This window comes from Dipodomys ordii, unplaced genomic scaffold (assembly GCF_000151885.1).
Source record: "Dipodomys ordii isolate 6190 unplaced genomic scaffold, Dord_2.0 Scaffold22, whole genome shotgun sequence".
Classification (NCBI taxonomy): domain Eukaryota; kingdom Metazoa; phylum Chordata; class Mammalia; order Rodentia; family Heteromyidae; genus Dipodomys; species Dipodomys ordii.
This window is the reverse complement of record NW_012267238.1, coordinates 5921499-5937396: the sequence shown is the minus strand read 5'-3', so window position 1 is coordinate 5937396 and position 15898 is coordinate 5921499. Positions and strand designations below refer to the sequence as shown.

General features: G+C 36.8%; 1 protein-coding gene across 1 annotated transcript in view; it reads right to left on the bottom strand.

Moving 5' to 3' along the window:
* The window catches only part of Acer3 (alkaline ceramidase 3), a 108198-nt gene that overhangs the window by 6886 nt on the left and 85414 nt on the right, over window positions 1–15898 (bottom strand). The window contains exons 8-9 of the mRNA XM_013013893.1: window positions 5502–5603; window positions 2516–2620 (exon numbers count right to left, since the gene is read on the bottom strand). Of these exons, the coding sequence (XP_012869347.1) occupies window positions 2516–2620; window positions 5502–5603 (207 nt within the window). The remainder of the gene's footprint in view (window positions 1–2515; window positions 2621–5501; window positions 5604–15898) is intronic.

The window sequence follows — 15898 nt, the reverse complement described above, 5'->3', positions numbered from 1 at the left end:
TTCACATGCAAGTCAATTTTCTACAGTTTTAAATATGTTGACAAATCTTTTATTTAATTATTTTGATAAAAAATCAGAGTATTTTTCCATGCTGCTGTAAAGTTTCCAAGAATATAAAAGTTATAAAGAATATAACTTATTTTAAGATTTTTTTCCCTTTACTGAGCAGTCCATTTTGTCTTTATTCTTACTGTTTTGCTACATTAAGTAACAATGGGGGGCTGAAAATGTGGCTTAGTGGTAGAGTGCTTGTCTAGCATGCATGAATCCCTGGGTTTAATTCCTTAGTACCACATAAATAGAAAAAGCCAGAAGTGGCACTGTGGCTCAAGTGGTAGAGTGCTAGACTTGAGCAAAAAAAGAAGTTCAGGGACAGTGCCCAAACCCTAAGTTAAAGCCCCTGGACTTGCAAAACAACAACAACAACAACAACAAAACCCCCAGCCCCCTCCCCCCCAAAAATGCCCAATAGGATAAGAACTCTTTTATTTAACATTATGATAAGAATGCTTTTTCTTGGCAAATTTTTAATTTCTTGGTAAATTTAATTTTTCTTGGGTAAATTCCTAGGAATATAGTAATTGTGATAAAATTGTCAATACTTTATTGGAAGTTCTGAAAGTTGAACTTAGAGCTTCATGATAGGCAAGCACTCTATTATCTTCAGCACAATATTTTGTCTTTATGAACACATCAAATTTTGAGGGGTAAAGTTTTGACTCAAGTGTTTGAGCACGTTCTTAGAAGAGTGACATCCTGTGTTCAAATCTTAGGATAGCCAAAAAAAAAAAATTCTGGAAAGGGCTGCACTGGCATGATGCTGGTGGCTTATACCTAAAATTCTTGATATTCAAAAGGCTGAGATTGAGTATCATGTTTCAAAGCCAGCCCAGGCAGAAAAGTCTGAGACCCTATCTCCAAAATAACCAACAAAAGTCAGGCTGGAGGCATGGCTCAAGTGGTTCAGAACCATCTGAGTGAGCTCAATAAGTGCAAGACCATTTTGAGCTCCAGTAGTGTCTCCCTCAAAGGCTTTCATTAATTTACACTACCAAGAATATGTAGTCATATCATTTCTACTCCAGTCTGAAGAATACAGAAGGAATTTTCAAAATATTTGCTCAGTTTATAAAAAAAAATTCTATTATTTAATATATTTTAACAGGTAATATAAGTAACTTGACAAAAACAAAAATACAAAGGAGTATACAGTAAAAAGGAAATTTCTTCCCTCCTACCCTTCCATTCTTGTGGTTGGGATTGAATCCAGGGCACTCCACCGCTAAGCTACATCCCCAGCTCTTGTCTTTTTGAAATAGGATCTGCTATGGATCACAGGCCAGCACAGACTTCTCCTGCCTCTGCCTCCCAAGTGCCATGATTATATGCATGTGCCACCATGTATATCCCTGACCTCCAGTTCCTAGTTTCTTAGTCCAGAAATAAGTACTGCTACTATTGGTCCACATACTCTTACAGAATTCATGTCTTTACAAGCATACATATCTATTAAGCTCTTTTTTCAGAAAAATGGATATGTCATTATTTTAGAGGACATTTCACTGAGTCTCAGGTAGACGGTTTTTATTTGCTCATTTACTACAATTATCTCAAAAATACATTTTTTTTTCTTTTTGGAATTTAAAAGTAGTCTCAAACTTACAGAAAAAAATGGCAAGATTGGTGTGGTGAAGTCCTATATCCCTTCCATTCAGATTTACCATTTAACCATGAACCATGGTATGATTCATTCAATCATACCATCCCACCACACCTTCACATACAAATGCACATAAATACATGCATGTACACATATATACATATATAACTATTAACTATATAACTATGCAATACAACAATATAACTATAACTATTCTGAAGTCTTTATCTAAAATGATACTCCATTATCCCTGAATACTCCAGTGTATACTGCCACAAATTAAGAGCTCTCTCTCTCTCTCTAAATCACAATGATATTGTGAACAGCTCACAGCCCATTTTTGCTGTAAAGGGCTGACCTTCATCAGACTCTACTGGGAGGACACCAGGAGAAAAGTGCAATCAGTTCAGAGAGATATTTGCAGAAAGAAGAAAACTCTTTTGAGCCAATAATTCATGGCTTAGGTCTGGGCCATGAGCAACATTAAAGATTAAGTTTAGGGCCATTCTATATAACCAAAGTCTGTGCTCTTTAAGACCATCAAGTATCAATGAGAAATTAGTCAAGGCAGAAAGAAATTAGTCAAAGCACAAAGGTATTACATGAAAAGTAAATGCTATGCATGTTTCTGCTAGGAACCTGGCTCAGAAAAAAAAAAAAGACAAGTCATTGGGACAACTGGCAAAATGGACACGAGAAATATGCTTCCATGTACTTGGGGCAGAGGCAAAGCTGGAAATAAGTTTCCAGTTCCATATCCAACATTTATGTTTACACCAACCAGTCTGAAGAGCCAAAATGGAAAGAAAGGAAAACCCTTTCAATACTAGGTTAAAAATGGTCTGTATTTCCTACCTGAAAAGGATGTGGAGATAAGAACCAAGTCCTGTTAAAATATGCCACCATGCATGAAACTGTGTGCTAACGCCAAGAATAGGTGGCAGCTTCTTTCTAAAGTTCCTGTATAGAGAAGGAAAAATCAGTATGTTAAAATTTAAAACATTTAGCACTGGAGCGGACAGTGTTGAAACAGTTCGAATTTTCACTTTCAAGTATGGCAATTATTTAATTTTTTTAAGTCTGTGGTATTGTTTCTCAAAGTATACTAGTATTCCTACTAGAAACTTCATGAAGAAAGGAGTCAAGTTAATGTGGGAAATGTGGTTTAATGATCTTTTTTTCTTTATTTTTTTGTTGGTCATGGGGCCTGAACTCTGGGCCTGGGCGCTGTCCCTCAGCTCTTCGGCTCAAGGCTAGCGCTCTACCACTTGAGCCATAGCACCACTTCCAGCTATTTTCTGCTTATGTGGTGCTGAGGAATCGAACCCAGGGCCTCATGCATGTGAGGCAAGGAATCTACCACTGAGCCACCTTCCCAACCCCTGGTTAATGATCTTTTAATGACTCTTAGTGTATATTAATAGATTAATTTCTTTGAAAAGTATATTCTAAGAATTTTTTTCTTTAGGTAACCTGCAATCCATGGAATGTGTTTTATAGGAAATTTTTATTAACACCTCATGAAACAACTATTTTCTAGAACACATTTTTGGAAATATTAGTCTAGTTAGCTATCCACTCAAGAAAGTGGACACATGTTTCCTGTCATTATGGTTTCTTTAGCATCTATGCCTTTACCTTGTAACCAGAAATTCTTGGAGGAGGATATTATTAGCTTAGTTGTACAAATTAAGAATTTAAAATTTGGAGAGATTAAATTAGTTTATTGAGTTATTCAGCTAGTGGCAGAGCTGGAGCTCAAATTCTAGATTGTTCAATTCAGTGTATGCAACACTAACATTTATCAGAAAAACATTTTTCTAGACAACTCCATGAAATTTGGGGTACACAGTATATATGTATAGTCCTCATCCAGAGGATGAAGGGATGATGATCTATCTATGCAGCAGGTTCTGCTGGGTATTCCTCTTCAGAATCTCACCTAGATCATAGTTTTATTTTAAATATTTTTATGAGCATTCATTAATTGTACAAAGAGTAGGGGGAAGCTGGGTGCTGGTAGCTCACACCTATAATCCTAGCTACTCAGGAGGCTGAGATCTGAGGATTACGGTTCAAAGTCAGTCTGTGAGACTCTTATCTCCAATAAAGCACTAGAAAACTGGAAGTGGTGCTGTGGCTCAAGTGGTAGAACGCTCTCCTTGAGCTGAAGAGCTGAGGGATAGCGCCCAAGCCCTGAGTTCAAGCCCCACGACCGACAAAAAGAAAAAAAAAAAGGAGTAGGGGGTTCCATTGTGACAGTTTCACACATGTATATAACATCTCCCAATTAATACCCTTGTCATTGTCCCTTCTCTCCAAGTTCCCAACACATTAGATCCTGATTTTCTAAGCAAGGTATATATTGCTTATTTATCTACATTGAAAGTCTTTATATACTTAAATAAGTGTTTTACTATGGAAAATTTTAATATGGAAAAGTAGGCAAACTAATAATGTATCTATTATCTAATGTCAACTATGATCAACTCTATGTCATTTCAACATTCCTCCAATTCTCCTTCCCTCACATATTAGTTTGAAGCAATTATTGGATATTATATAATTTTCTTTCAGTGTACATATATTGACAAATCTTACAGTATATATAGATGATTATTTAAAACATAAGCACAATACCACTGCATACCTTAAAATATTAGTAATAATACTTAATATCAAGGATTAATTACTTATCAGAGTTTCATGTGTCTTATAAATTTGTTCTTAAGGGGCTGGGAAGGTGGCTCAGTGGTAGAGCGCATGCCTTGCATGCCAGAGGCCCTGGGTTCGATTCCTCAGCACCCCTTAGGCAAAAGAAAAAAGCCGGAAGTGGCGCTGTGGCTCAAGTGGAAGAGCGCTAGCCTTGAGCTAAAGAGCTGAGGGACAGCGCCCAGGCCCAGAGTTCAGGCCCCATGACCGGACCCCCCCCCAAAAAAACAAAAAAACAAAAAAAGTTTGTTCTTAAAGTTCATTTGTTTGAATTACAATACATTTGGTTAATCTCTCTCTTTTTGGGGAGGAGGAATGGAGTGGTACAATCAGACCCAGAGTCTCATGGGCTCTAGACAAGTGCTGTATCACTGAACTACACCTCTAGCCCCTTTAATACACCTTTTAAATTTCCTAATTTATGTCAATCCTGTTTTCTCTACCATGTCTGCAATTTATTTGTTGCAGAGAGAAGGTCATTCATCCTGTGAGTTTCCCATATTCTGAATCTTGCTGTGTCCTCCTTGTGGTGCCGTTCAGAGTGGTATAATCCTCTGTCCTCCATATTTATGCAACATTGTTAGGTCACAGAATTTGGGGTTGAACTGACTCATTAATCTACTTAATGTGCTTCTTTGATGGCAATTCAGGCCCAGAAAGAGACCAAGCGAAAGACTAGAATCTGGATACCTAAGCTTAAGATTTCAAATCCTGTCATATGTAATTGCTGACAAGATGGTAAAAGGAACTTACCTTTCTTAGAAAATAAAATTAACTATATGAAAGTCCAAGTTTATGTATATGCATTTCATATGCTTTTTACAAATCAGTTTTAATTCAGTAAAACATATCAGGCAGGTCTCAAAGATGTAATAAACATCTGATTGACTACAGTTCTATGATGTATACACACAAAACACCTGAAGCCTACAGAAGTTATCAAATACTCTAAGATTCAAATTTTCATGTAATTTAAACAATTATTCTTAAAATATAACTTTATTGTGTTGTACAATATCAACATTGGTAAAAATTTATTTCAGAGCACTGGTATTTCTATATACCTATTAAATCCTCTACTAATAAAATGCTTTCCAAACAATTTCTCAAGGAGTGAAATGTATCTTACCTCAATGAATAACAAAAGATGTTATCTATGTTCCAAAGTAAAAATCCCAATAAAAATATACCCAACGACGTATAACCCAGCCCTCTAAGCCAGGGGTATACCCTGTGGGGAAAAAGAAAAGCAATATTAAAAATTTTCCAGTTATGCCATGGTTAGTATTGAAGTCATTGCCTTTGTGAAAAGGAAAAGTCATTAGTATAAAATTCTTCAATTTGATACATATGTATGTCACACAAATATATTAATTAAAAAAATACCCTCTTGGGTCTAAATAGTCCTTCTGACTCCTAAGTAGTTGGGACTTCAGAATCAATCCATTCCTGCACCTGAGCATTTGTCAAATATATGTAGCCATTAAAAAGGCAAAAAAAGAGCATTACCAAAACTTTTGTTCAGTACAGAAGGAAAACAATCTGGTAAAATTACCCTACAACTTCTTCAGTGCCATGGAAGAGATAAGTGGATGGTGTTAGAATGAACATGAACTGAGTCACATGTTCTGTCAGGTAGCAAAGTTGAAACACTCAGATGTGTGCACATACAATCTCATACTCATTCATGCACAATCATTTTATAATGTATATTGAATGCTTACTATTTGCCAGTTATTGTTCTGAGCATTTGAGTGGGTTAATAGTTAATAAGACCAAAGCCCCTGTTCTCTAGGAACTTACAGTATAGTGGGGGGAGGTAAACAAGTAAACATAATACATTACTAGTTGCAACTGCTTTACAAAAAAGTAAGGCCTAGCAAGAAAAAAAGGTGATATAGAGGTAACCTTTAGATGGGTGTATAAATCTCCAAATAAATCCTGAGGGAGGTATTATTTTCACTGATGAGGAAACTGAAGATTGGTGAGTTACCTAAAACATTGACGGTAGTTTTTTTGACTTGAGAGTTTTAATGAGGTAGACTGTGTGTATGGTGTGTGTGTGAGTGTGCGTGCACCAGTACAGGGGCTTGAACTCAGGGCCTCACACTCCTACTCAGAGGCTGGCTTTCTACCACTTAAGCCGTAATCCACTTCCAGTTCTCTGACGGTTAATTGGAGATGAGTTTCATGGTTTTGTCTGTTTGTAGTTTTGTCTGCCCCAGCTTGCTTTGAACGCTGATCCTCAGATTTCAGCCTGCTGAGTAGTTAGGATTATTGGTTGATGTGAGCCAATGCACCAGGCTGATTGTATATATGTAAAAAATATATATCTGATGAATACATCTCTAAACACGATCAAACTAACACCACAATAAAGATGATATATATTCCAAAGCTTAGTTTGCATTTTTTAGAATGGAATCTTACCATATATACTCCTTGCATGATTTCTTTTATTTGGCATTTTAAGATTCATTCATTCATGTAGGTGTGTGTCAACACTTTTATTGCGGAGTACTATTCCATTCAATGGACACAATACAATTAGTGTATCTGTCTAGATTCTGGTGCATATTATTTTTAGTTTTTGACCATTATAAAAAGGCATCTATGAACATTCATAAATGTGTGATCGAAGCTAGGATCTTGCAAATTCTAGGTAAACATGCTACTGAGCTACTTACTCAACCCCAGAACTTTTTTCTTAAGTGATAGTGCCAATTTTACATTTCCACTAGCCATGTAAACAGGTCCTTGTTAAAACCCATCCTCATCAACACTTAGTATACCAGGCCCCTTCATGTTGCTGTTCTAGCAGTGGCATCTCTACTAGTGTAGTGGCATTTCACATATTTCATTGTTTTCCATTCACATTTCCTAATGGTTATTATTGAGTATCATTTCATGTACTTGTTTGCTATCCATATATCTTATTGGATAAAGTGCTAATTGTTTATCTTACAAATCCTCTCTCTATATGTATGAGATAGAGCTATGAATATAGAACATCTATCTTCAACAAAAGTCCTTTGTTATATATGTATTTCATATACTGAACATGTATTTTACAGATAGGTTCTAAGTATGTGACTTGACTTTCACCTTAAACGCTGTAGCTTTGAAGAACTAAAATCTGTAGCTTCTAAGAAGTTATAACTATGCTTGCCCAGAATGGCCTTGAAATCCTGGGCTCAAGTGATCTTCCTGTCTTCTGTTAGCTATAGGGACTATTGGTACATACTTTCAGACCTAGCTAACAATCTGTAATTTTGATGAAGTTTATTATTTCACTTCATAGTTTTTGCTTGTGTCATAATTAATGATATTTTGCCTGATTGGAGGCTGAAAGACTTCTATATTTTTCTACTAAGTTTTATAAATTTTTGTTTTACATATAGATATATGATTCTTTTCTATGGCATATTCATAATGGGGCTGGGGATGTAGCTTTCATGTAACTTAAAGAGGCATTCTTAAAACATAACTTTACTGTGTTGGACAATATCAACATTGGTAAAAATTTATTTCAGAGCACTGATATTTCTAGATGCCTATTAAATTATCTGCTAATAAAATGCTTTCAAAACACTTTCTCAAGGAGTGAAAGTCAGAGTGCTTGTCATGAAGGAAGGAGCCCTTGAATATGAAGAATGGACTCCAGCACCACAAAAAAAAGAAAAGAAAAAAAAAAGATAGTATTAGGTTGAAATTCACGTTTCCATGTTTTTCCCTTAAGAATATACGGTTGCTACATGCCTATAATTCAAACTACTTGGGAGGCAGGAGAATTATGAGTTGGAAGTCAGATTAGCCAAAGTTAACAAGACCCTATCAGAAAAAAAGTCCAAATACAAAAATGAAAAGGGCGAAGGGGTGGGAATATGGAGGCATGGTGTGGCTTCAGTGAAATGATAGTACTTGCCTAGCTAGCATGTGCAAGGTCTGCGCTCTAATTTCCAGTACTGTGGGGGGGAAAGTCAGTTGTTCTAAGCACAATTTGTTGGTCTTTTCTCAACTAAACAGATAATCTACTAAGTTAAGGGGCTTTTCTCAGCCAGATGACCTAGACACTTTTTATTTAAGATGAGGCAAGTATTGATGTGTGGGTCTACTCTTGAATGTTCTACTGAACTTATCATTTAAGTATGTTCTATAGCCTTAACAGCTATAATACAACACTGTCTTGATTACATCAAGCACAGTAAATACTTCAGCCTTTTGGGTGATGGAGAATGAACCCAGAGCTTTGTACCTGTTAAGTATGCATCTGTCCTCTAACTGTGCTCTTTTTTCCTCCACAACAGTGTGGGCCATTCTACATCCCACTCATCTGATGTGTGTGTCAGAATTGAGTTTCTCAATTTTTACCAAAAAAATTTGAGGTTTTATATATATATATATATACATGTATATATGTATATATATATACATATATAGTATTATGAGTTTCCTAACTCATAAAAGGTTATGGTTCTCCATTTATTTAGGTTTGCATTTAAACTCTCAGCAAAAAAATTTACAGATCTGACATGTTATTTTAACCCTGAACATTTGATGTGTTATAAATTGTACTTTTAATAACCTTTTTTCCTACTCACCGCTAACACAGAAATAATGATTTTGTTTGAATTCTGACTAGAATCTGTGACTATGCTAGATTTTTGGTACATTTTCTGTGATTTTTTTCTGTACATAATCAGGCTATCTTCAAATACCATCTTGTGCAGAACATCCACTAATACAATGTTGAATAAAATGGAGATCCTATCTTTATTTTATACTTGATGTCAAAGGGAATTTTCAAAAAACATATCTTGACTATTTTTACTAGTGTGTTATGTGCTATAAAGTTACATCTTTAAGAAATTCCTGGGCTGCTACATCTTGTATATACATTTTTCTAATTTGGGGAAGGGAAGGGAAATAACAAAATGCTGAGGTAAGGATACGGTTGACTCATTGTAACAATGAGATGTACAAGACACTGTTGAAAATGAACTTTACAATTTGGGAGGTGGGAGAAGTTGGAGAGGTAGGGAGGGAAGGGATGGTAGGGTAAAAACAAAGGAGGAGGTAACAACAGTCAATAGGAAATGAACTCATTACCTTATTCATGTAACTGTAACCCCTCTGTACCATATCTTTACAATAAAAATATATATTAAAAAAATTCCTGGCCTGGGAATGTGGCTTAATGGTAGAGTGCTTGTTTTGAATGCATAAAGCCCTGGGTTCAATTCCTCAGTACCACATAAACAGAAAAAGGTAGAAGTGGTGCTGTGGTTCAAGTGGTAGCATGCTAGCTTTCAGCAAAAGAAGCTCAGGGACAGTACCCTGAGTTTAAGCCCCAGGTCTGGGGGAAAAGAACAAAGAGAGAGAGAAAATTCCTTTTATCACTAATTTATAGGGCCATTTGTTTTGTTTTTAAGTAAATGGGTATTGAAATTTACAGAATGCTTTTTGTAAATCTGCAGATATGACTAGGCAGTTTTTCTTCTGTGTGTATGTGTGTGTATGTCTGTGTATTTTTTTGTTGGTCATGGGACTTGAATTCTGGGCCTGGGCACTGTCCCTGAGCTCTTCAGCTCAAGGCCAGCACTCTACCACTGGCGCTACAAAGCCACTTCTGGTTTTCTGGTGGTTAATTGTAGATCAGAGTCTCACAGACTCTCCTTCCCAGGCTGGCTTCGAACTACAACCCTCAGATCTCAGCTTCCTGAGTAGCTAGGATTTCAGGTGTGAGCCACCAGTGCCCAGCTTCTTCTATATTTTTTAAATATGGTGAATAGAAATATATTTTCAAATATTTTGTTATTTTAACTGTAAGTATTTGCATATAAATGAATGCAAAAGGTGGTTAATTTAAGAGCCATCAGGAAAACACAAATGGCAATATATGAAAAGGACATTATTGCTATTGCTTGATGAAGGTTCTCAAGAGTAGATGCACTTGTAAAAATCATATTCTGTCTTCAATTTTTCAGAGTTTATCACAGCCACTATTTGGAGAAGGCAAGAAAGAGCCCCAGGAAATGTTTCAGGACTCCCAGAAGGGTGACAAGATGGGCCAGCTGTAGAAATGTGATGGTGATATGATCACTGAAATGAAATGCTGCCTATTTTCTGCTTCTAAACTTACTTACCATGGCCACTTTCAACTCTCTTCAGTGGTTCAAAGTAAAATTCTTCTGGGGGTGAAGTGAAATGAATGTCTTTGATTATCCAGGTAGCAGGGCACGGAAGAGAGAGCAAGAACTTCATCAGCACATGGTCCATGCAAGCTAAGTACAGACAAGATTCTGGGGACATACTACCCAAACATCATCAGGGGTAAGAGTATAAAATACAGATGTCCCTCAAAACATGTCTGGACTCATAGTCTAGACTGTTTGCTTGTCTGATGTACTGCTATCATCTAAGAAGTCCCTTTTCTTCACCTCCAGAATTGCCCCATTATCTCTTCTAGATTAGGTTTCCTATCTTGAATCCCATGCTGCCTTTCTTCTTTTTGTATTAGTCTCTCAGTTTATTGGAACAAGTCCTCTTAACAGAAGTAAACTTCCATAATAGTTTATGGGATTTAAACTTTTTTTTTTTGGTCAGGCTTTCTTTTTGTAGGGCTTGAACTCAGGTCCAGGTACTGTCCCTGAGCTCTCTTTGCTCAAGGATAGCACTCTACTACTTTGGGCCACAGTGCCATTTCTGGTTTTCTAGTGGTTAATTGGAGACAAGAGGCTCATAGACTTTCCTGCTTGGGCTGGCTTTGAACCACAATTCTCACATCTCAGCCTCCTAAGTAGCTAGGACTACAAACATGAGCCACCAAGCACCCAGTAGATTTAAAACTTTTTAGTAGAACTTTAACATATGAAAAAATATTTTCTCCATATTTTATTGTTTGGTTGACTACAAGGTTTTAGGTTAGAAATAATTTTTTTTCTGTAGAAATTTGAGAGCACTGATTGACTATCTTCTAGTTTATAATGTTGTTTTTACAAGTTCAAAGCTATTCTGATACCTAACCCTATCTCCTAACTCTTATAAACTTAAGAAATCTTCCTTGTTACAGAATTCTGCAACTGACATGGATCTATTTGTATCCTTGTGCTTGGTATCCAATGAACTCTCTCAGTTTAATAACTTGGGTCTTTCAATTGTACATATTTGTTTTTGGAATTACTGTGATCAGTACTTCCCTTTCATTTTCTCTGTTGTCTATGCTTTCCACCCCTCCCCGCTTCCCCTTATGGCCCTCGGGCCTTTAACCATTCATTCTTCTACTCGGTAATAATTCTTATGAACAATTCTGTTTTCCATTTATTTCATTTTTTTGTATATTATATTCAATGGATTCTTTTTTTTTTTTTTTTTGGTTCCGGTTGTGGGGCCTGAACTCTGGGCCTGGGCACTGTCCCTCAGCTCTTCAGCTCAAGGCTAGCGCTCTACCACTTGAGCCACAGCGCCACTTCCGGCTTTTTCTTTTTGCTTATGTGGTGCTGAGGAATCGAACCCAGGGCCTCATGCATGCAAGGCAAGCACTCTACCACTGAGCCACCTTCCCAGCCCCTCAATGGATTCTTGAACTGGACAACTCAAAACCTTCAATTCAATTTTATATTTTATCATAGTTTTAACTTTTTATTCATGGAATATTTATTTATTTTGGTGCTGTTCCTGAGACTTGAACTCAGGACCTCAGTGCTGTCCCTGAGCATTTTTTACTCAAGGCTAGAGTTCTACCACTAGAGTCACAACCCTACTTTCTCTGTAGTTAACTGACGACTGGACTTTCCTGCCCAGGCTGGCTTTAAACATGATCCTCAAATTTCAGCCTCCTGAGTAGCTAGGATTATATGAGTATTACTTTTTATATAGCATTTGGAATTATCTGATTATCACTGATTATCACTCTGCAAGCAGGAGAGGCGGCGAACAGCCAGGCTCCCCTTGACATAGTGGCATCTCAGGGGTCCAGTTCTTTACAGATTCTCACAGCAATTATTTATCTCAAGTTGCCTTGCTACCTTCTTTTACTGGAGGAAAATCTTATTTTCTGGCCTTGTCCTGCAATGATTGTATACCTCTTATAGTTCTGTTTTATGTATGCACGTGTATATTGGTGGGAAACAGTTCCAGCTACCTGCCTTAAATCTGCCAAAATGTTTGTCTGCTGCTTTGTTTTGATTTTGTTGTGGTGCTGTGTATGAAACCCAAGACCCTTGTGCATGTTCGGCAAGCACTTTTATTTATTTATTTATTTTTCTTTTGTCACTCATGGGGCTTGAACTCTGGGCTTGGGCACTATCCCTGCACTCTTCAGATCAAGGTGCATGCTCTACCGCTTGAGCCACAGTACCACTTCTGATTTTCTAGCGGTTAATTGGAGATAAGAGTCTCATGGACTTTTCTGCCTAGGCTGGTTTTGAACCATGATCCTCAGATCTCAGCCTCCTGAGTAGCTAGGATTACAGGTGTGAGCCACCGGCACCCGGCTAAGCACTTTAATATTGAGCTGCATAACCGGGACCCAACCCAAAACTTCTGTCTTCTATTGAGGCTACTAAAACGGAAAGTTTGGTCTCCTGATAATTTCATATTGACAATGACTTAAATACTCATTTATCACTATGGTTTGTAGCTCCTTCTTTGGATTCTGTATTTTTCTTATGTTTCCTTGAGCTCAGCTAGATATTCAAACAGTCTGTTGCATCTTATCCAGAATTTCTATGTATTTGTTACAATAGCAGGAAATTTCAGGTATCTTAGCAAGCATATTAAAACAGAATTTTTACAGTTTCAGTTTGCTATCAAGAACCTTTATGGATAAGCACAATCTTGGACTCCAGGAATTACCAAGTTAATTAAGACTTTAAAAAGCTCATAAGGTAAGTTGGCAGACAGGTAAGTAGATGATAAACAATACTAAATGAAATGCTCACCAAATGTAAATACAAGAAAGAGGCTGTAACAAGGCAGATAAAAGATGATCTTATTTTATAGGATTGCCTCTGCTAAGTGGTTTTTAAATATTTGTCACTGTGCTTCTAAAGGTACTGGTATTATATTTATCAGACTAGTTAAGTCAAGGATTATGTTTCATGTTATTTTTAGATTTCCCTAAGGTGATTAAAAAATCAGAATAAACTGGGGACTTCTGCATCTAGGAAGAAAGCACATACTTTTTTCTATTTTTAACTAAATACACAAAATTCTTGGATATTACATATAAAATAAATATTAGAAGAGTCTTCCTTGGAGAGAAGGTGAAGTAGCTAAAAATTAAGAAATGAGAAGTGATAGTTTCCTCCACTTAAAAATCATTAATATTATTCTAATAATCATATCATAATTTCATGTAGTTAGGGGGGTACAATATGGTGTTCATATACAGTAACACCCAATGTGGAATGACTAAAGGAAGCTAATTAATATATTTATCTTTTTGTGGTAAGACATTTGAACTTTAGAGTAAATATAGTCACACCTTGATATGTAACAGATATTAAAAACTAATTTCTCATATTTAACTGAAACTTTGTACCCACTGACCAACATTTCTCCATTCCCTTTCTCCATAATCCTTATCACTGGTAACTCTATTTCACTCTGTACTATGAAGTTTTAGAATCCATATATAGGTTACTTCATGAATCATTTCTCTTTTTTTTTTTTTTTGCCTGGTTTATTTTACTTAGCATAATACTCGCCAGTTCATACACCATGTGTTTTCTTTTTGTCTAACATATTCCAGGCTTGGAACTTACGAAGCCACCAACTTAGCAACAACACTAAGCACAGACAAAATGATCCCCAACAAAACCTACTTTTTAGTCAAAGGGCCATAAAAACACAGAAAGAAAGAAAACTTTCTAGGTAATAATTTCTCTTCTATAGCTAAATACCATACAAAGAAACTTTGGTCCCCAACCCAACCCATACAGCAAACCCAGAGCCAAGACTTGTGTTGTTATAGGCCACAGGAAGGCATTCCAACCCCTTACCTAGCTAAGATGACCAAGAAGAGAGCATGGGACTTTCCTTCTCAAACAGCAGTGTTAGGAGGCTGTGAGGAGTCTGGACCTCCATCTTCACTACCCCTACTGGAGAATCAGAACGTTTGTCATTGGCCATATGTAATAAGACAACTGAGGTGTCAGAGGAGACCACATGGTGAGAAACAATTAGCTACTCCTGCCTCTTTCTTCCAGAATAGTATCAGGGGCTGTAAGGCTTGTTAAAGAAGCAGAAATTCCCTCCCAGCCCAGCAGTTAGTGAGGATTATTCTCCAAGTGGGCTGCCAACGGAGACTAAGACAGAACCTGACCTTCTGAAAGTATATGTTTGTAACGAGGAGACAGGCACTCAGGGACCTGTGTGGGTGTATAAAAAAAAAAATCTAAGTTTTGTGTTATTGATGTATCAAAAGGATGGGAGAAAAAGAATAAGACTATAAAAATTTGACATTTGATGATGGAATGACTGAAATCTTTCTCCCAAAAATAAACAACCCAATTGAAAAAATTGAGCCAACCACAAAGATTTAAAACCCAATGAAACTCACAAAGATCTTGAAAGCATTGAGAAATATAATCTTATCTATAAGGAAAGACAATTCAAAGGATAGCAGATTTCCCATTAAAAATAAAAGTGAAAGCCAGGAGGAAGTGGCATACTTTTCAAGTTCTGAAAGAAACCTATTGTCAACCTAGAATCCTATATCCAGTGAATACTGGAATAAGATAAAAAAGTCAAGACATTCTCAAGTTAAGAAAATCTAAGAGGATATATTGACAGATCTACCTTGAAAGAATGGCTAAAGAAACAAAAAGGAAAGAAGGATATCACAATACCAGAAAGGAAGAAAAAGCAATGGTAACAGTAAGAATGTGGAAAAATAAACTTTCCCTCTCCTCTAGAGTTTTCTAAAAATATATTACAATTGAAGCAAAAATAATTAATTCTGTCTGATCTTGTTCTGAACTTATGTGACAAAAATACTTCAGATAATTATATTTTAAATGAGGCATGGTAAAGTTGAATTCTAATCCTATACTTCAGGATGTGATTTAGTTTTGATAGGGTTATTGTGGATATTATTTGAAATGAATAGGGTAGGGTCCTACTCCAAGAAGACTGGTATCATAATAACGAAGACAGAGGAAAACAAGGAGAAGACCATGTGACAACAAAAGCATAGCCTATTTGTCAAGGAATGACAATGCAGCCAGCAATCTAGGAAAAGGTAAGGGTTAGTCTACCTTAATCTTTTATTTTTGGCTTTCAGAAAATATATGCCTTTTAGCCGTGCGCTGGTGGCTCACGCCTGTAATCCTAGCTACTCAGGAGGCTGAGATCTGAGGATCGCGGTTCAAAGCCAGCCCGGGCAGGAGAGACCAGGAGACTCCTATCTCCAATAAACCACCAGAAAACCGGAAGTGGCGCTGTAGCTCAAGTGGTAGAGTGCTCGCCTTGAGCTGAAGAGCTGAGGGACAGCGCCCAGGCCCAGAGTTCAAGCCCCACAAC